Source organism: Rhinopithecus roxellana, chromosome 2, assembly GCF_007565055.1.
Source record: "Rhinopithecus roxellana isolate Shanxi Qingling chromosome 2, ASM756505v1, whole genome shotgun sequence".
NCBI lineage: Eukaryota > Metazoa > Chordata > Mammalia > Primates > Cercopithecidae > Rhinopithecus > Rhinopithecus roxellana.
Window position 1 is genome coordinate 64,269,958 of NC_044550.1, and position 23,311 is coordinate 64,293,268.

General features: G+C 37.1%; 1 protein-coding gene across 1 annotated transcript in view; it reads left to right on the top strand.

The window, feature by feature from the left end:
* INTU (inturned planar cell polarity protein) overlaps positions 1 to 23,311 on the top strand; it is a 144,164-nt gene that overhangs the window by 105,522 nt on the left and 15,331 nt on the right. Inside the window, exons 16-18 of the mRNA XM_030924308.1 lie at positions 576 to 680; positions 4,265 to 4,842; positions 18,339 to 18,466. Of these exons, the coding sequence (XP_030780168.1) occupies positions 576 to 680; positions 4,265 to 4,842; positions 18,339 to 18,466 (811 nt within the window). The remainder of the gene's footprint in view (positions 1 to 575; positions 681 to 4,264; positions 4,843 to 18,338; positions 18,467 to 23,311) is intronic.

Consider the following 23,311-nt stretch of genomic DNA (forward strand, 5'->3'; position numbering starts at 1 on the left):
TCTTATTTGTGCCAAGGGACCATTGATGATGCTGTATAATGGCAAGATAGTATTTTGTAATACCTGCTTTTTTATATTTCTAATACAAATGAGCAAAGCTGTGAAACCAATTTACTAGGTTTTTCTGCTTTGAACATTATTGTACTTGTTAATTCTTTCTAAACAGTGCCTGGCACATATTGCTTGCTATAAAAGTGTTAGCTGCTACTGCTACCATTTATTATTATTATTAAATATCCATTGGTTGAAAACCAAGTAGTCAGCTAAATCATACCTGCTACTGTACAAAATGTTGGGAAAAAGCTGAGAAAAATCATTTATCAATAAACAGTTTTGAGAACAAGAATTTATACTTTGGATATTTTTAAATTATTAAATGTTATTGAAACTTTATGCACCAAAACTGTATGAAATAATTTTGCAGAGTTGTGTTTCTATATTCTATGTAATTAAAGCTATTTTTATACTATATTGATAGTTTTAAATAAAACTGATTTGGAGGTTTGTTTGCAGTTGTATTGCCTTTTCATGCATTCATCCAACATGTATTTATTGCATATCTACCCTGTGTCAAGCACTGATCTGGATGCAGAGGCTATAGCAATGAATAAAAGAGCTAAAAATTCCTGCCCTCGTGGAGTTTATGTTCCAGTGGGAGAGGCATACCACAGACAAGATAAGTAAGTAAAATATGTAAATGCTGAGAGAAAAAATCATGAAGCAAGAGAAGGGGATATAAGATGTGGCAGACAGGGTGACCAAGGAAAGGGTTGCTGAGGTGACTGCAGACCTGAAGTGAGGAAATTAATCATGCTGATTTCTTCGGAGAGCAAAGTGAACAGAACAAAGGTCCAGAGACTACACTTTTAATTTTAACATAAATTACTAGAATTTTTTTTTCCTTCCCTTATCAGTAAGTAAAATCAATGCAGTAAATTACTCATTTTCAGCTCCGACCTATTGAAGAGTTGATTTAGTGCTCTTAACAAGGTTAAAAAGCTATTGGGCACGGTGGCTTACTACTGTGATCCCAGCACTTTGAAAGGCTGAGGCGGAAGGAATGCTTGAGTCCATGAGTTCAAGACAAGCTTGGGTTTGTCTTGATAGGGAGACCCCATCTCCACAAAAAATTTAAAAAATTAGCTGGATATGGTGGTCTTTGCCTGTAGTCCTAGCTACTTGGGAGGCTGAGGTGGGAGAATCACATGAGCCCAGGATTTCAAGGCTTCAGTGTGCCATGATCTTGCCATTGCACTCCAGTCTGGGTTCAGAGTGAGACTCCATCTCAACAAAAAGTTTTTTAAAAGGTTACAAAGCTACATTTCTAAGTTGATACTTTAACTTTTGTCTATCTTCTACCGATGAATACATGTCAGAAATAAGCTTGATACCATAAAGGAGTATGATACAAACATTGGCAACTATCAAATCAAATATTAGAGGAGGGTAGAAAGAGAAAATTGCCCTGGGGAGCGGCAGAACACTTCCTTTCTGTCCTCGGAGATGGTTCCTTTGACCTTTCTTGGCATCTTAAAAAGACACTCTTACCTGTAGTGATTCAAGTAATTTCTCCCTTAAATTTCCCCCATGTGCCTGATAAAGCTTCAAATTCCCTTGAAGGAGAGTGAAACCTTTCATTTTTCAGATGTTTGCTAATAAAAATCCAATTGTTTATTGAATTTACAATGAATTTGACAAAGGATTTTGAAGTCAATGCAATGGAAAGACTGTTTTGTTTAAGCCTAGGAATTAATGCTTTAGACACATTAATCTGGCTGCTGCGTGTGAAAGAGAGAAACAGAGATTTGAGTTGAAAAACCCAGTTAAGAGCTGAATAAGCCGGTCGGGTGCGGTAGCTCACGCCTGTAATCCCAGCACTTTGGGAGGCCGAGGCGGGTGGATCACTTGAGATCAGGAGTTTGAGACCAGCTTGGCCAACATGATGAAACCCTGTCTCCACTAAAAATACAAAACTTAGCTGGGTGTTATGGTGGATGCCTATAATCCCAGCTATTTGGGAGGCAGAGGCAGGAGAATTGCTTGAAACCTGGGTTTCAGTGAGCCAATATTGCACCACTGAATTCCAGCCTGGGCAACAGAGCAAGACTCTGTCTCAAAAAAAAGTTGAATAAGCCACCATGGAAAGGAAGTAGCACCAAACATATGATATCAGTAAGACTTGCCAATTGATTTTATGTGAGGTAATCAAATTATTGACAACATTCCTGGTCTGGAATCCTGACCTAAATGGTTTTTTACTAGTGACAAATACTAGTAGAAGGGTTGTAACACACTTAAGACAAAGGAAAAATTAGAACCTAACATTCAAAAAAAGCTAAAAACTCATCTCACATTTTATAGATGTGTTGTAAGGTTCTGCAGGTCCTACAGAGTAAGAGGTGATAAGATGGGATCTCCATTTATTTAAAACCACCAAACAAGCTATAAAAAGAGACATATTAAATGTTACTATAGAAGGATCTCCACGATATATTAAGTGAAAAAAGTGAGGTGGAAGAAAAAGACAAATGTTATGTACAGGCTAGATGTACCTCTACTGAGTATTTTTGCCGAAAGAAGTCAAACCTGAATCTGGCAACCGCCTCTAAATGAGTTCTCAAAGTGCAGTTTGGAAAACCTCTCTGTGTCACAGAGACAGGAACACCATGAGGTCAAAGGTATTTTCTTAAATGATACTATTATTTGCCTTTTTCACTTTCATTCTGTCCTGAATAAACTGGAGTTTTCAGTGGCTACATATGTGATATTGCAACAGACTGAATGCAAAAGCAGTAATGTGAATCTAGCTGTCTTTTATTAAGCCAGACATTAGAGATTCAAAAATATAAAACAATACTAATTTTCTACTACATTTTTTATTTAAAAGTCTTACTTATACTATCCTGTAATGGATTATTTTTATTTTAAATGAATTAAATGTTTTTAAATTGTGTTTTAATTTCGGAGTAGTAAATGTCAATATACATAACAAAAACAGAAGCTTCATCGTGTCTTCAATAATTTTTTTTAAGAGACGGGGTCCTGCTCTGTTGCCCAGGCTGGAGTGCAGTGGTGAGATCATAGCTCACTGCAGTCTCCAACTCCTGGGATCAAGCAATCCTCCTGTCTTAGCCTCCTGAGTAGCTATACTTAGGACTACAGGCTTGTGCAGCCATGCCTAGCTTTTTTTTCTTTTTTTTTTTTTTGTAAAGGAGGGGTCTCACTATGTTGCCCAGGCTGGACTTCGCCCAAAGTTTTGGGATTACTGGTTCCTGGCCTTTAATAATTTTTCAGTGAAAAAGAAGGGTCCCACAGTTGAAAAGTTTGTGAACTACTCTTCTAGATAGGTCATTGGCCCTCAACCCTAGAATTAGAATTACTTCAAACATTAGAATTACCTGGAGAATTTAAATACTGATGCCAGGCCTCACTTCTAGACGTCCTGATTTAATGGGCAGGGCCTAATCCCAAGCATCAATTTGAAAAACAAAAAAAAACACCACTCATCCCTTTGAATGTGCAGTCTGGATTGAGAACCACTGCTCTGGATATTATCAATTTAAATACAATATGAAAAAGAAGAACATGTATTATGCTATGGGGGCATAATCAGCAAAATGACACAGAAAGTGACTAGGCAAAGGATCCCTGCTTAATTAAAGGAACAGATGAAAGCAATTTCCAAGGGAATTTGAAGGATTAACAGGCACATAGGGAGAAATTTAAGGGGAACATTACTTGAATCACACTACAAATAAGACTGTCTTTTTTAAGATGCCAAGAAAGGTCAAAGGAACCATCTCTGGTCAAAGAGAACATAACGGATTAAAGCAGTTAAGAAAGTGAAGGGGATAATATTGGGAACTAAAACTAAATTCTGGCCGGTGGCTCACGCCTGTAATCCCAGCACTTTGGGAGGCCAAGGCAGGTGGCTCACAAGGTCAGGAGATTGAGACCATCCTGGCTAACACGGTGAAACCCCGTCTCTACTACAAATACAAAATAATTAGTCCGGTGTGGTGGCGGGTGCCTGTAGTCCCAGCTACTCTGGAGGCTGAGCCAGGAGAATGGCGTGAACCCGGGAGGCGGAGGTTGCAGTGAGCCGAGATGGCGCCACTGCACTCCAGCCTGGGTGACAGAGCAGAGACTGTCTCCAAAAAAAATAAACAAATAAAAAATAAAAATAAAAAACTAAATTCTGTTAATCTCATACTGCTGGTTGACTGCTCTGGCCTAGTCTCAGCTACTAAATTTCTTCATACAGAACTGGCTCCACTCACCTTTCCTGCTCCGTGCTCACCACCTCCGGACCCCTCCCTCATCAGAAAACCGAGGCTCCACTAGTAGAAGTGCGAAGGCGTCACCTCGCATCCAGAAGCCACGTGTCAGGAGTCACGTGTCAGGCGTCACGTGTCAGGCGCCTAGTGGCTGGAGGCCGTTGGAGCGCCTGCGCAGCTTTTCCGAACGCCCCAAGCCGGCGCGCAGGTATCCCAGCGTCCCAAGAGCCACTTTCTCGCCAGGACGATGCTACAGCGGTTTTCAGCTTCTCTTCATCGTCGCTCCCACACTCATTTTTAGCCACTGCTGCAGGTTTTATATCCTTCTCCATCATGCATCGTGAGCCGGCGAAGAAGAAGGCAGAAAAGCGGCTGTTTGACGCCTCGTCTTTCGGGAAGGACCTTCTGGCCGGCGGAGTCGCGGCAGCTGTGTCCAAGACAGCGGTGGCGCCCATCGAGCGGGTGAAGCTGCTGCTGCAAGTGCAGGCGTCGTCGAAGCAGATCAGCCCGGAGGCGCGGTACAAAGGCATGGTGGACTGCCTGGTGCGGATTCCTCGCGAGCAGGGTACGTAAAGGCAGGCCGCCCCGTCAGCCTCTCCTGGCGCCCCTGTCAGCTTCCTAGAGAAGTGGGGTGGCTGGGAGGGGCACGATTGTGGGCCCCACAACCATGGCTACAGCTGTCGGTAATGAATTTGCTTCTTACCCTCCCAGAATTTAGTTTCTGAATCTAACAGGCTCTGCTTTCCCAGGGCTGCCTTGGTCCTGACCAAGTCCTGGTACGGGGGAGACCACTGCCTTCTCTTTATCTAATCTGCTGCAGCGCTATTTACACCTTGGTACACCTGTACCAGGTCCAGAAGGAAAGTGGTTGACCTCCCAGGATTGAGGGACATGCCGTTAGGCACTCTGCTATAACTAATGTTTTAAGTTGCTTAAATATTTGTTAATAATCACCCCACTATGCTCCAGCATGGGCGACAGAGCGAGACCTTGTCTCAAAAACTGTATGTGTATTTGTTGAAATAGTACGTCTAAGAGAAGTACAAATATGGAAGCACTGGGGCCTCCCAGTACTCTGAAACCTATTAGTGAAAAGAGGTTCTGCTTATTCTTGAACTACTGAAGACCAAGGAGGCACTTCGTTCTGCCCAAAATTCAAGGGGGTGCTAAAACACACACACACACACACACAACACATACACACACAAACCCTCAGTCATCAAGATAAAAAGTATTTTAAGGCCAGACGCGGTGGCTCACGCCTATAATCCTAGCACTTTGGAAGGCGGAGGCGGGCAAATCACTTGAGCTCGAGCTCAAGAGTTCTAGATGAGCCTGGCTAACATGGCGAAACCCCGTCTCTACTAAATATACAAAAATTAGCTGGGCGTGGTGGTGCACACCTGTAGTCCCAACTACTTGTGGGACACTGATGCGGGGGTTTCAGGGAGCCCATATCGCGCCATCGCACTCCAGACTGGATGGAGTGAGACCCTGTCTCAAAAAAGCAAAACTTTAGGGTCCTTCCCTTTCCGAAGCCCCTCTCTTTCACTAGCGAGAGAGCTGTTCTCTTTTCTCTTTATTTTGTCTATTAAACCTCCACTCCTAAAAACAGAAGGAAAAAAAAAAAAAAACTTTGAACTATTTTAATACAATCTTTTAAAAAATCAAGTCATGCAAAAAAAATTCATAACTAACACAATATGTACAAGTTTAAAACAAAGATGGGCTCAGTATTACCAGCTTTTCTTTTTGCATCAAGTGCTGTCCTTATTAAAAATTTCATTTTTGTTCATCATGGATTTTTTCTATTAACATTGGAATGATTTAAAGGAATAAATAACAAAAGTGCTTGTGAACCATCGCTGCAAAATGGCTCCCAAGTTAGCTAAAGGGATAAGTTTATCAGATATTTTTTATAATCCACCCATATAGTTGGATTCAATAGAAAAATCTATATGATCTTTTAAGAAGAAATAGACCTATTTATTGTGTAATCTCAACAAGAAATGAAGTGGCTTCAACTCCAGTGCAGACCTTTCTTTTAGTCCTGTTCTAGGGCCAGATACTATCCCATTCAAAAAAGCACCTTGTCGCTAGGAATGCTAGGGATGTGGTTACAACTTTTCCAGACCTGTGGTGTGGAGTATATGGGGTAAGGGGTAGAAACTTAATGCATCATCTGGGAGCTAAGCTCGGATCTTTCATAGTTTACCTCTCTCAACTCTTTCATTTAATTAAAGCAAGCTTCTCATTTCCCCCGAGATTTTTTTCAGGAAAAGCAAGGAACCTGTCTCTTCTTCATTTATATTCTAAGACTTCTGACCGGAAGTAGGGGCCTGTTACTGGCTTTTCTGCTTTAAATATTTTGTCAGGTAAAATGAAGTATTCTGATCAGATAGGGCTGACGAATGCTAATTTATTTTATATTTTAAATGTTTTTCACAATATTTAAACCTAAACATATTCAGTATGGCTCTTGTAAGTTCATGTCATTCTCAAATGTATCCTGGTCCCTGCTTTCTTTACCTTCCAAGATGAGAGCATCATAAGTAGAACTTGAAGATGTTTTCTGTTATATATAAAGCTTTATGAAGGTACCATGGTATATCCTATGCTAAGAGATCAGTAATTTACAACAAAGATACTATTGCCATCTAGAGGCAATTTTGGAAACTTGTGGGGCAATTTTTTTTTTATTTAGCACAAAGATAGAGGGTTGTAATCCTACATTACAATGATATGAAAGGCAAGGGCCAGGGATGTTAAACGTCCTGCTACTATATCCCAGCCAGTCATACACAGTGAAGATTTATTCTGCAACCTGAATGACTTTTAGATCTCCCCTTGCATATTCGTGTAGCAGTGAAACGTGTTTATGATTCTCTAAGCCTAGAAAGAACTTAACTCTGATTTACTTATAAACACACATTGTCTGGGGCATGGTTTTAGTATACATTGATTCCAGTAATGCAGCTACCATATAAGGAAGTAGAGGAAAGATTGTACTTTCTTCTCTTCAGAAGTTTACTAAGAGTTGTTCATGGTTGCAAAAACTCATGGCAGCAACTCTGCTTATAGTATTTGGTCATTTATACAGGTTGAGTATCTGAAAAGCTTGGGACCAAAAGTTTTGGATTTTTTTATTTTTTCAGATTTTTGAATATTCGCATTATATTTACCAGATGAGCATCCCTAATTTAAAATCCAAAATGCTCTAATAAGCATTTCCTGTGCCCATCATGTCAGTGCTCAAAAAGTTTCAGATTTTGGAGAATTTTGGATTTTTGGATTAGTGATGCTCAACCTGTATCATCTGTATTTGTAGCTATTGAATCTATGATGATTGTATGTGTACTTGTACACATACTTATTTGATGTATTTCAAAATGTCAATATGCAGTTAATTACAAATGATTCTTTAAAAGTAGAGGCAAGCTTGACATTATATTTTGTTATGGTCATGACCTACCATCTTACTTATTTTAAAACAAATTTCTTGCAATTTGCCTTCTCTTTCTTCTTTGAAAGTCAAGGCACATGCCTATCTCAAGTGTTCTGAAGATTGTTTTTATGTTTTCTCTAATTTTATTCACAAATTTTCCTTTCTTTAGGCAATGTGAAATGAGCTGGAGAAAGAGACATGAACTCAGAATTCACAACTAGATGCTCTCTAGTTTCTTACCTTATCTCTGCTTTCTTTCCATTACAAGGATAGATCTCTGTATTCTTGCCTTGAATATAGCTTTAAATATCACTTTGAGTGTGTTTTGACACTTTTATAAGCTTTTCTTGGCTTGTGAAAGCTTCTGGATTTATCCTTATGTTATTCTTAAAGATTTATTGTATTCTTTAGTTGGTTCTATCACCTTCCAACTTTGTATGTGTACTTCTATTTAACGCTGTTTAAACCTTTATTATGCAAATAATGCATAATTATTGTAGAAAATTAGCAAATATAAAGAAGCAAAAAAAAAAAAAACAACATCACTGCTAAAGTCACCATAGTTAACATTTTGGTTTTTCACTGAGCAAAATATGTGTATGTAAATATGTGTTTAATCAAAGGAACTGTCTTATTAGTATATTGTAAATGTAGCCTTTTAAAGAACTGATCTTCTGGGTGTGGTGGCTCATGCCTGTAACCCCAGCACTTTGGGAGGTAGAGGTGGGCAGATCACTTGAGGCCAGGAGTTCAAGACCAGCCTGGCCGAGATGGTGAAACCCCCTCTCTACTAAAAATACAAAAATTAGCTGGGCATGGTGGTGCATGCCTGTAGTCCCAGCGACCTGGGAAGCTGAAGCACAAGAATCACTTGAACCTGGGAGGCACAGGCTTCAGTGAGCCAAGATTGTGCCACTGCACTCCAGCCTGGGTGACAGAGCAAGACTGTCTCAAAAAAAAAAAAAAAAAAAAAAAAAAAAAAAAAAAAAAAAGATCCATACAGTCTCGTTGTTACAAGCCTATCAGAACTCTTCTCTTTTAGGAGTTCCATGTCATGAGTTTATCACCTTTCATCTAAGCGTTTCCCAAACCCATTTTTCTGAAGACTTAGAACAGTGAGTTTTTTTAATATCCTATGGTCCATCTTGAAGATGCTATTTTGGAGTATGGGAAGAAAATATTAGGTATTTTACTTATATGTACTTTAAGTAAAATACAAAATAAATTTTACTGATATTTAATATATAAATTGGCATTGTCACCTATGCTTGGGCCCAATGTCAGTTACATATCACAGGACATTAAGGGATCCTGAAAAAACGAGTGGGAGTTATACAGGGTAGAGGGAATGACAAGCACCCTTCCTCAATAATATATTATTGGTTATGTTTGCCCAATTAAGTGGATTTATAGATTCTATTATCAGGTTTTAACTAAATCCTCAAAACATGGACAAAACTTTGAAAAAGATTCTGCCATGAAAACCAAATCAAGGATAACACCAATATCAAATGATGAACCACAAGAAAAAGACATAGCTGATGCCATTTACTCCAAGAAATGGCATATTATTTCATCATTCAGATTACATTCAGTGTAGAAACAATGACAGTCTAATTGGACCTGAGACAAGAAGACTATTTGAAATATAGATTCCTATATACTGTTCTTAAAAATGAACCTCACCCTAGCAATGCCTTGAGATAATAGCAAATGATGGTGTGAAAACATCATAATTAGCAAGATATTTGAAAATATTGTTTTTCATCTTTTAAATAAATGTTTAACTTTGCTCTAGTATCATCTAACATTCAAGTTTCCCTAACAACGCTATCGAAATAGCCTTTTATTATTTCCAATCTTCATATATTGTTTTTTTCTTTACAGTTTTTTATTGCTAACAGACATAGTTATTTGCTACCGATCTCCCTGGTCTCTCCCTCTTAAGATGTAAGCTCCATAAAATCAGGAACATTGTTCCTAGTGCTATCTCCAGCAGGCACAAAATGTCTGCTGTGGAGGAGGTACCAAATAAAAGTTTTTAAATGAAAAATCTTTATCTCATTCTTTAATTTATATTTTGGGTATGTTTTACAGACGTACATAATATGGTAGTATAGTTGCAAAGGTATATAATTTATTAATGTATACTATTTGGAAGTCATGCAGACTTTTTTTTAATTGATAGGCATATCATCAAAACATGTTGAACCTTCTCTGCAAAAAAAAAAAAAAAAAGTCGGTTTAGACTATGTATCCAAACATGCCTAACATTCTTGTTCTTGGCAAGGCCAGCCAATAAATGGCCCAGTAACTTTTTCCTGTCCCTTTTATTTCAATTCTTATTTATTTGTTCAAAATTAGGTTCAGAGCAGGTTTTTCTCATCATTTTAAATATCGAAGAAATTTTTTTCTTAGGAATTAGGTCAGAAACTTTTAAACTTTTATTTATTTATTTTTACTTTTAACAGAGAAAGAGGTCAACATCACTATATTTTTCTGTACCAATTTTGTGATCTATATTAGGAAACCATCCATTTATTCTGTATGACTAGAGAGTCAAAACATTCCTGCCATTGTATCACTTCTGCTTTAACCTTGTTTTATTCTAACCAAAAAATACTGTTTTATCCAAAATGGATTTTTATGTAGAGACCTGGAGTTAAATGGACCTAGAACCAAGTCTTAGCCTTTCCCATACCTTGTAACTTTGAACAGTTTTTATTTAACCTTTCTCAGCCCCAGTTTCCTCGGTGGTATGCTGGTATAATAACTATACCTATCTGATATGGTAGTTGTGAGAATTAAAGAAGATAATGCATGTAAAATATTCAGTGTGTCTATACCATAGTTAGTGCTCAAGTAATTGTAACTAATGTGTATGTGTGTGTTCCTGAATTTATAAACATGTATTCCAGATGTTCATTTGTAAATGAAATGATTTGGGATAAACTTGCATTACACATAGAGTAGATTTTGTAATCTATCCAAGGGAACTGGAACCTATATAGTACATAGCATATCTAAGTAGAGTTGAATTAAAACGCTGAAACCTGACTCCCAAATATAGTTAGAAATGCATTCAGAATTTTACTTAGGGGCTCCTCCTGCATTGTACTCTTAGCAGGGACATTGGAGTTTCTAACAGCAAGGTACAGCAGAGGCAAAGAAGGAAATAAGAATATGATGTTTTAGTGTGATCTATGGCAAAAGAGGTTAAAACATGAGTTCTTAACCTGACACCTGGAGATTCAGGGAATTCAAGAATTCTGTGACATCTATGTAAAACTATTTTATGTATGTGAGATTTTATATTTTTTCTGGCCTAACCCATTAAGAATTGCCTGCTCTACTACTTTAACAGTTTTCCTATTACATTTCTAGGGATTTGTTTGTAAATTTTCATTGAGATATTGACATTTCTTTTTATGTAAATGGTTTTATTCATGCAAATACAATTTTTCTCGAAGGAACACATTCTTCAGCCAACTCTAGCAAACTTCTTTAGTCATAAATCTAACACTGTCATCATGGTCTCATGTTAGTTTCCAGATGTCTTTATCATTAAAACCTTCTGTTTATGTTCTGTACACTAGTCAAAGTTACAAACCTTTCTTCTACTTTTTTTTTTTTTTAGATAGGGTCCTGCTTCATCGCCCAGGCTGGACTGCAGGGCACAATCATGACTCAACTGCAGCCTGGAGTTTTGGTGTTCAAGAACTCCCACCTCAGCCTCCTCAGTAGCAGGGAACACAGGCCATGCCACCATGGCAGCTAAGTTTGTTTGGGATTTGTTTTTTTTAGAGACAGGGTCTCACTGTGTTACCCAGGCTGGTCTCAAACTTCTGGCCTCAAGCAGTTCTCTCTCTTCAGCCTTCCAAGTCATTGGGGTTACAGGCATGAGCCACCATGCCTGGCTTGTACTACTATTATATATGATACTCATTTTTATATACTCAGCAATATAATCATAATTACAGAATTATAACTAATAACTCCTAGCCTGAAACCCATAATATCTCATACCAGTCAGCTGAATTAGCCATTTCCAAAGTGGCCATTAATAGTTAAAAAGCGATGTGTAAAATAGGCTTCAAAAGAACTAGATTATTAGTTTTTTCCTTTAAACAGCTGATTTCAATTTTTTTTTTTTTAGGACAGGGTCTCACTCTGTCCCCCAGGCTGGAGTGTGGTGGCACAATCACGGCTCAGTGCAGCCTTGGCCTCCCAGGGTCAAGCGATTCCCACCCCGGATTTAAGCAATTCTCATTCCTCAGCCTCCTGAGTAGCTGAGACTACAGACGTGCACCACCACACCCAGCTAATTTTTTGTATTTTAGTAGAGATAGATTTCAGCATGTTGCCCAGGCTGGTCTCAAATTAAACTCAGGCAATCTACCTGGCTCAGCCTCCCAAAGTGCTATGATTATAGGTGTGAGCCACCACGCCTGGCTGAAATTGTTTAATTTCCATATAATTTGTGGTTTTGAGATATCTTCTTGATATTGACTTCTATTTTTATTCTGTTGTGGTCTGAGAGTATGGTTGGTATAATTGCAATTTTGTGTATTTATGGAGACTTGCTTTATGACTTAGTATGTGGTCAATCTTGGAGTATGTTCCATGTATAGAAGAGAAGAATGTAATTCTCTGGTTGATGGGTGGAGTATTCTGTAGATGCCTGTTAGGTTTGAATGGTCAAGTGTGGAATTTTATTTCTTTGTTCATTTTCTGCCTTGATGGTCTGATGCTGTTGGTGGGGTGTTGAAGTCCCCCACTCTTACTGTGTGACTGGCTAAGTCTTTTTGTAAGTGTAGAAGTACTTGTTTTATAAATCTGAGTGGTCCAAATGTTGGGTGTGTATATATTTAGGATAGTTAAATCTTCTTGTTGAATTGAACCTTTTTCATTATGTAATGCACATCTTTGTCCTTTTTATTTTTGCTGGTTTAAACACTGTTATATCTCATATAAGAATAACGATCCCTGCTCTTTTTTGTTTTTTATTTGCATGATCCTTTTCCAACTCTTTACTTTGAGCCTGTGGGTGTCGTTACATGTGAGATTGGTCTCCTGAAGACAGCAGACAGATGCATCTTGTTTTTTATCCAGCTTGTCCCTCTGTACCTTTTAAATGGGCTGGTTAGATGTTTACAGTGAAGGTTAATATTTGATGTGTGAGATTTTGATCATATTGTGAATTTGTTAGCTGGTTTCTTTGTATTTTATATTGTGTGGTTGCTTTCTAGGGTCTTTTAGCTATGTTCTTAATAGTGTTTTCGTGGTAGCGGATATTTTTCTTTCATTTCCATATGTAGAACTCCCTTAAGGATCTCTTGTCAACTGGTCTGGTGGTAACCAAATTCTCTTAGCACTTGCTTGCCTGGATAAGATTTTATCTATTCTTCATGTATAAAATTTAGTTTGATGTGATATGATATTCTTGGTTTGAATTTTTCTTTAAGAATGCTGAAAATAGAACCCCAATCTCTCCTGGCTTACAATGTTTCTGCTGAGAAGGCTACTGTTAGCTTGACGGGTTTCTCTTTGTACATGATCTGACCTTTTCCTTTAGCTCTCCTTAAGATTTTTTCTTTAGTGTTGACCTTGGACATTCTGGTGACTATATCCTTGATGATGTTCATTTTGTCCAGTATCTTACAGGTGTTCTCTGGATTTCTTGTATCTGGACAAAGATTAGGGAAATTTTCTTGAATTATTTTGTCAAGTATGTTTTTTGGATTGTTTGCTTTTTCTTTTTCTCTCTCAGGAATGCCAGTATCTTGTAGGTTTGGCTGCTTTATATAATCTTATATTTCTCCAAGACTTTGTTCATTTATTAAAATTCTTTTTTTCTGTATTTTTGTCTAACTGGGTTAGTTAAAAAGACTAGTCTTCAAGCTCTGCATTTCTTTCTTCTGCTTGGTCCAGTCAATTGATAATTTTTAATTGTATTTTGAAATTTCTTAAGTAAGCTTTTCAATTCCATAAGATCTGATTGATTTCTTTTGAAGATATTTATCTCTTCTTTCATTTACCAGATTACTTTAGAAGTTTGTGTCTATTTTCAACCGTCTTTTGGATCTTGTTGAGCTTCCTTGCAATTCATGCTTTGAATTCTTAGTCATTTCTGAGTTTCCATTTTGGCTAGGAACCATTGCTTGACAGCTAGTGTGATCCTTTGGTGGTGTTATTACATTCACAATTTTTGTGGTGCCCGATTTCTTGCCCTGTTCCTTCTCATCTGGGGACACTAGTGCTTCCAATTTTTGTAGTCATTTTAATGCAGGTAGGATTTTTGCTTCTTCTATGGGCTATGGGATCCCACCTACAGGTCAGTAGATGGCATGTACAGCTAAGTCAGCTGAGGCAAACACAGCTACATATATACTTAACCCTTATTTACTGGGAGAAAGGATGGGCCAGACTGATGATTCAGGTGAGCAGATGGTCAGAATGCCTGGAAATCTGCCTGGTTGTGGAGCAGAGACAGCCCCACTTTACCATAGTGTCTGCCCAGGAAAGATGGGGCAGCTCAGACTGCTGATCATGGCAAGTAGGTGCTCTGCCTACCTAAGTGTGAAGCTGAGAAAGCCCCCTCCACACAGATCTCTGCAAAGGAAGGGTGGGGTGACTCAGGCTGCCAATGCAGGTGAGCAAGTTCTTTGAATACCTGGAGATCTGCCTGTGTATGGAGCAGAAAGGGTCCCACTGCACCACAATCTCTGCACAGAAAGGGTAGGGTGGCTCAGGCTGCTCATCTAAGTGAGTGGGTGCTCCAGATGCCTGGAGATCTCTTCAGTTTCTTTCATCAGTTTTTTAAAACTTTTTGGCATACAGATCTTTCACCTCTTTGTTTAAATTTATTCCTAATGTTTTGTTTATGCTATTGTGAATGATATAGTTTTATTACTTTTTCAGGTAGTTCATTGTTAGTATATAGAAACGTGATTGATTTTTCTGTGTTGATTTTATACCCTGAAACTTTACTAAATTATTAGTCTAATAGTTTGTTGGCATATTTAGAGTTTTCTGTATTTAAGATCATGTCATCTGCAAACAGAGACAGTTTAACTTCTTTTTAATTTGGATACTTTTCTTTTTTCTTTCTTTCTTTTTTTTTTTTTTGCCTAATCACTCTGGCTAGAACTTAAGGTACTACATTGAATAAAAGTGCAAAAGTGGATCCCTTTGTCTTATTCCTGATCTCAGAGGAAAGTTTTCAGCTTTTCTCCACTGAGTATGATGTTATCTGTGAGCTTATCATATATGACCTTTACTATGTTACAGTACATTGCTTCTATACTTAATTTGTTGAAAGTTTTTATTAGGTAAAGATAAATTCTGTCAAATGCTTCTTCAGCATTTTTTGAGATGCTCATATGGTTTTTGTCCTTCATTCTGTTAATGTGGTATATCACATTTACCAATTTGTGCATGTTGAGCCATCCTTGCATCCCAAGGATAAATCCCACTTGATTGTGGTGAATGATCCTTTTATCACTATATTGAATTCAATTTGGTAGTATTTTGTTGAGGATTTCTGCATGTTTGTTCATTGGAATATTGGCCTGCAATTTTCTTTTCTTGTAGTATTTTGGTTGGCTTTGGTACCGGGGTAATGTTGGCCTTGTAAAAGGAATTTAGCAGAATTCAGCTGTGAAATCATCAGATCCTGGGCTTTTCTTTATTGTTAAGTTTGTGATTACTGATTCAGTCATTGTTGGTCTGTTCAAATATTTATTCATGATTCAGACTTGGTAGATTATGTTTCTATAAATTTATCAGTTTCATCTATATTATTTAATTTCTTGGTATATAATTGTTCATAGTAATCTCTTATGATACTTTGTATTACTGTAGTATGAGTGGTAATGTCTCTTCTTTCACTTATAATTTCACTTATATGAGTCTCCTCTCTTTTTTTCTTAAGTCTAGCTAGAGGTTTGTCAATTTTGTTTGCCTTCTTCTAATAAAATACCAACCAGCACTGGATCTGAAAAAAATAAACTCTTAATTTGATTGATATTTCTCTATTACTTTTTATAGTCTCTGTTTCATTTATTTCTGCCATTGAAACCAGCTCAATTGGCCCATGGAACTGATGTTTATTGTTTATCATTAATAAACCAAGAAATTGACCTTTTCAGTCTTAAAACTTGAGAAACTCGTATTTGTCATATCTGAGTTCCTTTATCAGGAAACCAACCTTTGGGCCTCCCAGGTAGTATCAAGGAACTGAAACTTACCAGATCACCACATCTGGACATTGAGACACTGACCCCTCACCTGTCATGATTGCCTGATTGATTACCTGTTGACCAAGTGATTCTTCTTATTCCTCCCTAATTCTTGCTTTCCCACACATAGTTGCATTTATTTTCTGCTATATAAACTCCTAATTTTAGTGTGTGAAAAAGATGGATTTGAGATTGATCTGTTCTCCTCAGACACAGCACCCAAAAAAGCCTTCTTCCCTGGTAATACGCATCACCTCTGTGATTGACTTTCTGTGCAATGAGCAGCAGGACCTAGACTAAACCCTTGGCATTTTGGTAACACTAATTTTTATTATTTCCCTCCTTCTTCTAACTTTAGACTTAGTTGTTCTTTTTCTAGCTCCTTGTGGTATAATATTAGGTTATTTGAGATCTTTCTTCTTTATACACATGCAGTTATTGCTATAAACTTCTCTCTTAACTGCTTTTGATGCATCTATAAGTGTTGGTATGTTGTCTTTCCATTTTATCCCAAGATTTAATTTTCCTCTTTATTTCTTCTTTGACCCATTAGTTGTTAAGAAAGAGCATGTTGTTTAATTTCCACATATTTGTGAACTTTTAAATTATCTTCCTGTTTAAAAATTGTTAGAGCAGTTTCATTTTTTAATAAAGCATCTATTATAATAATTTTAGAACTTCTCTGTGATTTGTTTCTCCAGAAATCCAGGCCTAGAGTAGAGTTTTGGAGTCAGACAGAAAGCCTAATTTTAAGTCTTGGTTGGCTAGTAATCCTCAGACAGTTTTTCTTTTTTCTTTTCTTTTTTTTTTTTTTTTTTTTTTTTTTTTGTTTTAAAGACAGGTTCTCATTCTGTCACCCATGCTGGAATGTGGTTGTGTGATCATAGCTCACTGCGGCCTCTACATCCTCAGCTCAAGAAATCCTCCTACTTCAGCCTCCTGAGTAGTTGGAACTACAGACATGTGCCACTGCACATGGCTAATTTTTTTTTTAATTTTTTGTAGAGATGCGGTCTCACAGTGTTGCCCAGGTTTGTCTTGAATTCTTGAACTGAAGCAGTCCTCCCATTTTGACCTCCCAAAGTGCTGGAATTACAGGCCTGAGCTACTGTACCTAGCCTAGTTTTTAAACTCTTTAAAGTTTTACTTTGTACATACTTAAAATGGGTGCTGTTAGAGAACCTACATAATAAGCATAATTGATTAAATGATATACATGTATATTCATTGCCAGCAACTGGTTCGTATAGTGAATGCTCAGTAAGTAGTAGTTGTTACCATCACGTTGAATACCCGAGTAAAGATAGAGTCAGCTGTGAGTACTGAGATTATTTCTTTGCCATTAAATATGCTTCTGAATTGTCTTTGTGCAGTCACTTTATATTTAGCCTTGGATTCACCAAGATTCTTTATTTTTTTCCCACAGGGTTAATGTTACTTATTTAACAAATAAATATCTTTCCTTCTATGTATGTATCTAATCTAACTTTGTTCAATTCTGAGCACTAGCCCAGTTAACTGAGATTATTTTCTTTTGAATCTTTATTTTTAAAAGACTGATTCTGGGTATTCTGCAAACTGATGCTAGAGGTATCCTGTTCAGAACAGCAAGGCCAAAGCATTTTACGATTTGTAATCTAGTGAAAACAACCAAGGCTATTGAAGAGCTAGCCTGCCATGCTCTAGGGCAGCTCTATATCATAAGGATAGTCCTGAATTTTTAAGGGGTACACAATGAATTATATTCCCCAAGGTTGGTCAATCCGTGGAGAATTCAGGTAGGGAGATTACAGGCCTCAAAGATTTCTTCCAGTCTCTTCCTCAGTTCTCTAGAAACTGCCTAGAATTGAAGTGGATCCCTTTTCTGGGTAAGTTTTAACACCCGTTCAAAAATGGTTCCAGATCTCAAAGATAAGGGCACTTTAGATTCTTTTATCCTGTTCTCATTCTCATAAGTATATGTACAAATCAGTAAGTGGATTTATTCTGTCATACTCATTTGTGTGACAGCCTTACCACCATAGGTGTTGTACATCAGGATTTGGGAGTGAACCTAAGGGTTACTAGCCTCTGACAAATACTACTGAGCTTTGTTTTTCTGCTAATAAAGAGCCCTATATTCAACTGATATCACTTTCCGTTAGTTTTTAGGTATTCAAAGCTCTTTATTTGAAATTTTTTTAAAAAATGGAATGGGGTGCAATAGAGTTAACACTACCTTTTTATTTTTCAATGGAGACACACATTTTAGAAAACTTTTTCTCATGAGAAAGAGTATGTTTTAGATAGTTCATATCGCTAAATTTGTTAAAACTATGGCAATTGTTCAATAATAATACAAAGTAGGTTTATGTATTTGTATGTTTCCTTCTATAGGTTTCTTCAGTTTTTGGCGTGGCAATTTGGCAAATGTTATTCGGTATTTTCCAACACAAGCTCTAAACTTTGCATTTAAGGACAAATACAAGCAGCTATTCATGTCTGGAGTTAATAAAGAAAAACAGGTAATTATATTTTTTTTTTACTTTTTACTTGCAATATAGAAATTTTCCATCCAATATAAATTTCCTATCCAATGTAAATATATTTCACTTTCTCTACAATTTTCTTTAAAATGGTTAGATTTGTCTTAACTGTGATGTTTTATTTGGGGGGAAGGTGCTCAAGTAGTGGGAAAAAAATAATAAGTGTGTATTGTTACAAAAATCGTAAGGGATCTTTTGTCTCAAGGCAGTATTTTTTGAATAAATATTACACTTAATGTAATTTCATCTTATCACTGTTTTGCACTGGGGAAACACAGCATTTTGTCTGCTTATTTTAAGCACAGAAAGAAATCAACAAGTACGTAGTTCCTATTACTGAGGTAATTTATATCCTGAAGAAGTAAATTATTTCTTCTTTGAGAATAAAGATATATTTAGGTGAGATTAAAGCGTATAGGAAGTCCAAATTGAGCAAAACTGGAAAATGATAAATTTAAACTAGAGAATTATTTTTATTGCAAGGATAATTTTTGGTTTTCAAAGTAATTACTCCCTTGGTTACAAAATCTCAATTTCAAACTTTCCTACTCATATAAACTACATGTCATTTATTCTGATTTCTATTTGTTTGGCTGTATCCAATATACTATAGTACCTACATTACTCCCAAGATCTTCCCCTCACTCTTACAAAATCTCCCTTCCCCCTCATCTTTTGTCTTTTTCTCCCTATCACTCCTCACCTGCCACTCCTGCCTCAGCCAACCAAGCTATCTTAGAAGGTTTTTTAAAAGCAAGTCTTTGTGGAACATTTCTTTGTTGCTGCTTCATTAAATTTCCTTTTATGCTCTGTATTCCCTTTTTTCACAGTTTTATTAAATTGTTGATTGAATGCTTTGCGCTTTGGCCAGGGTAGTGGGGTGGGGTGAGGGGACGCAGGTAGAAAGGTAACCAAGAAAATTCCCTAGACTTAGAATTGGAAGGTTTAAGATTTGGATCTTATGTAGCTACATGAGGTTTTTTTACTTTTATTTTAGGTTTGGGGGTACATGTCAAGGTTTGCTTTATAGGTAAACTCGTGTCACAGGGGTTTTTTGTACAGATAATTTCATCACTCAAGTATTAAGCCTAGCGCCCAATAGTTATTTTTCCTGCATCTCTCCATCCTCCCACCCCCCACCCTAAAGTAGATCCCAATGTCTGTTTTTTCCTTCTTTGTATTCATAAGTTCTCATCATTTAGCTCCCACTTATAAGTGAGAACATGTAGTATTTGGTTTTCTGTTCCTGCGTTAGTTTGCTAAGGATAATAGCCTCCAGCTCTGTTCACGTTCCCACAAAAGATATGATTTTTTTTTTATGGCTGCATAGTATTGCATGTTATATATGTACCACATTTTCTTTATCCAATCTGCCATTTATGGGCACTTAAGTTGATTCCAGATTTTTGCTATTGTGAGTAGTGCTACAATGAACATTCGCATACATGTGTCTTTATAGTAGAATGATTTATGTTACTCTGGGTATATACCCAGTAATGATGCTTCTGTTTTTAGCTCTTTGAGGAATCGCTATACTGCTTTCCACAATGGTCCAACTAATTTACACTCCCAGCAACAGTATATAAGTGTTCCCTTTTCTCTACAAGCTCGCCAGCATCTATTATTTTTTGACTTTTTAATAGTAGCCATTCTGACCATGAGACAGTATCACATTGTGGTTTTGATTTGCATTTTTCTGATGATCAGTGATACTGAGCCTTTTTCATATGGTTGTTGGCCATGTGTATGTCTTTTTTTAAAAAGTGTCTGTTCACGTCCTTTGCGCACTTTTTAGTGGGGTTGTTTTTCTGTTGCAAATTTTTTTAAGTTCCTTGTAGATGCTAGATAGTAGACCATTGTCAGTTTGCAAATATTTTCTCCCATTCTGTAGGTTGTCTGTTTACTCTGTTAATAGTTTCTTTTACTGTGCAGAAGCTCTTAAGTTTAGGTCCTATTTGTCAATTTTTGCTTTTGTTGCAGTTGCTTTTGGTGTCTTTTTCATGAAATCTTTGCCCGTTCCTATGTCAAGAATGATATTGCCTGGGTTGTCTTCCATAGTTTTTTTAGTTTTGGGTTTTACATTTAAGTCTTTAATCCATCTTGAGTTGATTTTTATATATAGTGTAAGGAAGGAGTCCAACTTTAATCTTCTGTATATGGCTAGCCCACCACTATTTATTGAATAAGGAGTCCTTTCCTCATTACTTGTTTTTGTCAGCTTTGTCAAAGATTAAATGACTGTAGGTATGCAGTTTTATTTCTGGGCTCTCTGTTCTGTTCCATTGGCCTATGTGCCTGTTTTTGTCTTAGTGCCATGCTGTTTTGGTTACTTTAGCCCAGTTCTATAGTTTGAAGTTGGGTAAAATGATACCTCTAGCTTCATTCTTTTTGCTTAGGATTGCCTTGGCCATTTGTGCTCTTTTTTGGTTACATATGAATTTTTAAACTTTTTTTCTAGTTCTGTGAAGAATGACATTGGTAATTTGATAGGAATAGCATTGAATCTATAAATTGCTTGGTGTGGTGGTACGTTCCTGTAATGCTAGCTACTAGAGAGGCTGAGGCAGGAGAATCGCTTGAACCCGGGCGGTGGATGTTGCAGTGAGCCGAGATCGTGCCATTGCACTCCAGTCTGGTGACAGAGCGAGACCCCATCTCAAAAAAAAAAAAAAAAAAAAAAAAAAAAAAACGAAAAATAGAACTCCCACAGTATTCAGCAGTCCCACTACTGGGTTATATATCCAAAGGAGTTGAAATCAGCATGATGAAGAGAGATCTGCTCAGTCTGCAGTCTTGTTTATTGCAGCATTATTCACGATAGCTAGAATATGGAAGCAACTAAGTGTCCACGAGCAGATGAATAGATAAAGAAAATGTATGTATTCAGTGGAATATTATTCAGCCTTATAGAAGACAGAAATTCTGTCATTTGTGACGTGGAATAACCAAGTAAGTGAAGCAAGCCAGGTGCAGAAAGACAAATACTGCTATTGACTTTTGTACATCCCACTTATATATGGAATTTTAAAATGTCGATCTCACAGAAGCAAAGTAGACTGGTGGTTTCTGGGGTCGATGGAGGGTCGGGAGATGAGGAATGGGGAGATGTTGCTCAAAGGGTACAAAGTTTCATTTAGACAGGAGGAATAAGTTTTAGGGCTCTGTTGTACACCATGAGACTGTAGTTAATAATAATGTATATTTCAAAATTGCTAAAAGAGTAGGTTTTGAATGTTCTCACAACAAAAATTTAAGTATGCGATATATATGTTAATTAGCTTGGCACTCAACAATATAAATATATATCAAAATTCCACATTGTACCCCATAAATATATACAATTGTCAACTAAAAAAAATTTTAAGTCATTGATACTTTTAGCCATTGTACCTAAAAAATGTTTAAGTCATTGATACAACACAATAAGATATCACTAAATACCTACAATAATGACAACACCAAATTGGTCACAGTGCAGAGAAACCAAATCAGTCTTACATTGCTGGTGGAATGTGAAATGACATTGCCACTCTGGAAAAAAGTATGGCGATTTCTTAGAAACTAACATGCACCCACCATAGGATGCATGTTTACACTTTTGGGTGGGAATTTATCCTGGAGAAATGAAAATTTATGTTTATACAAAAACCAGTGTACACAGTGTTCAATAGCAGCTTTTCTTGCAATAGGCAAAATCTAGAAACAACTCAGATGTCCTTCAGTAGGCAAATGGTTAAACTATGATAAATCACATCATGGGATATTACTCAGTAACAGAAAGGAAGAAAATTTTAAAATAATAGATTCAGGGGATACATGCACGTTTGTTACATGGGTATATTGTGTAATGCTGGGGTTTGGGCATCTGTTGAACCCATCAACCAAATAGTCAACCTACTACCCAACAGGTAGCTTTTCAACCCTTCCCCCCTTTCCTCCCTACTTTTAGAGTTGCCAGTGTCTATTGTTTCCACCTTTATGTCCACGTGTACCCCTTGTCTAGCTCCCACTTACAAGTGAGAACATGCAGTATTTGATTTTCTGTTTCTGCATTAATTCACTTACAATAATGTCCTTTAGCTGCATCCATGTTGCTGCCAAGGACATTATTTCATTCTTTTTTTAAAGCTGCATGGTATTCCATGGTGTATATATTACCACATTTTCTTTATCCAGTCATCCATTGATGGGCACTTAGGTTGATTCTATGACTTTGTTATTGTGATTCGTGCTAAGATAAACATACAAGTTCAGCTGTCTTTTTGATACAAGAGTTTCTCTTCCTTTGTATAGATAGCCAGTAATAGGATTGCATAGTAGTTCTATTTTTAGTTCTTTGAGATATCTCCATACTGTTTTCCATGGGGGTTGAACTAATTTACAGTCCCACCAATGATGTATAAGCATTCCCTTTTTTGCATATGACTGACATCTATTATTTTATGACCTTTTAATAGCCTTTTTGACTAGTGTGAGATGGTATCTCATTGTGCTTTTAATATGCATTTATCTGATGATTAGTGTATTAGTCCATTTTCATCCTGCTGATAAAGACATACCTGAGACTGGGAAGAAAAAGAGATGTAATTGGATTTGCAATTCCACATGGCTATGGAGGCCTCAGAATCATGGCGGGAGGTGAAAGGCACTTTTTAACGTGATGGTGGCAAGAGAAAAATGAGGAGGAAGCAAAAGTGGAATCCCCTGATAAACCCATTAGATCTCATGAGACTTATCTACTATCATGAGAATAGCACAGGAAAGACTGACCCCCATGATTCAGTTACCTCCCCTGGGTTTTTCCCACAACATGTGGGAATTCTG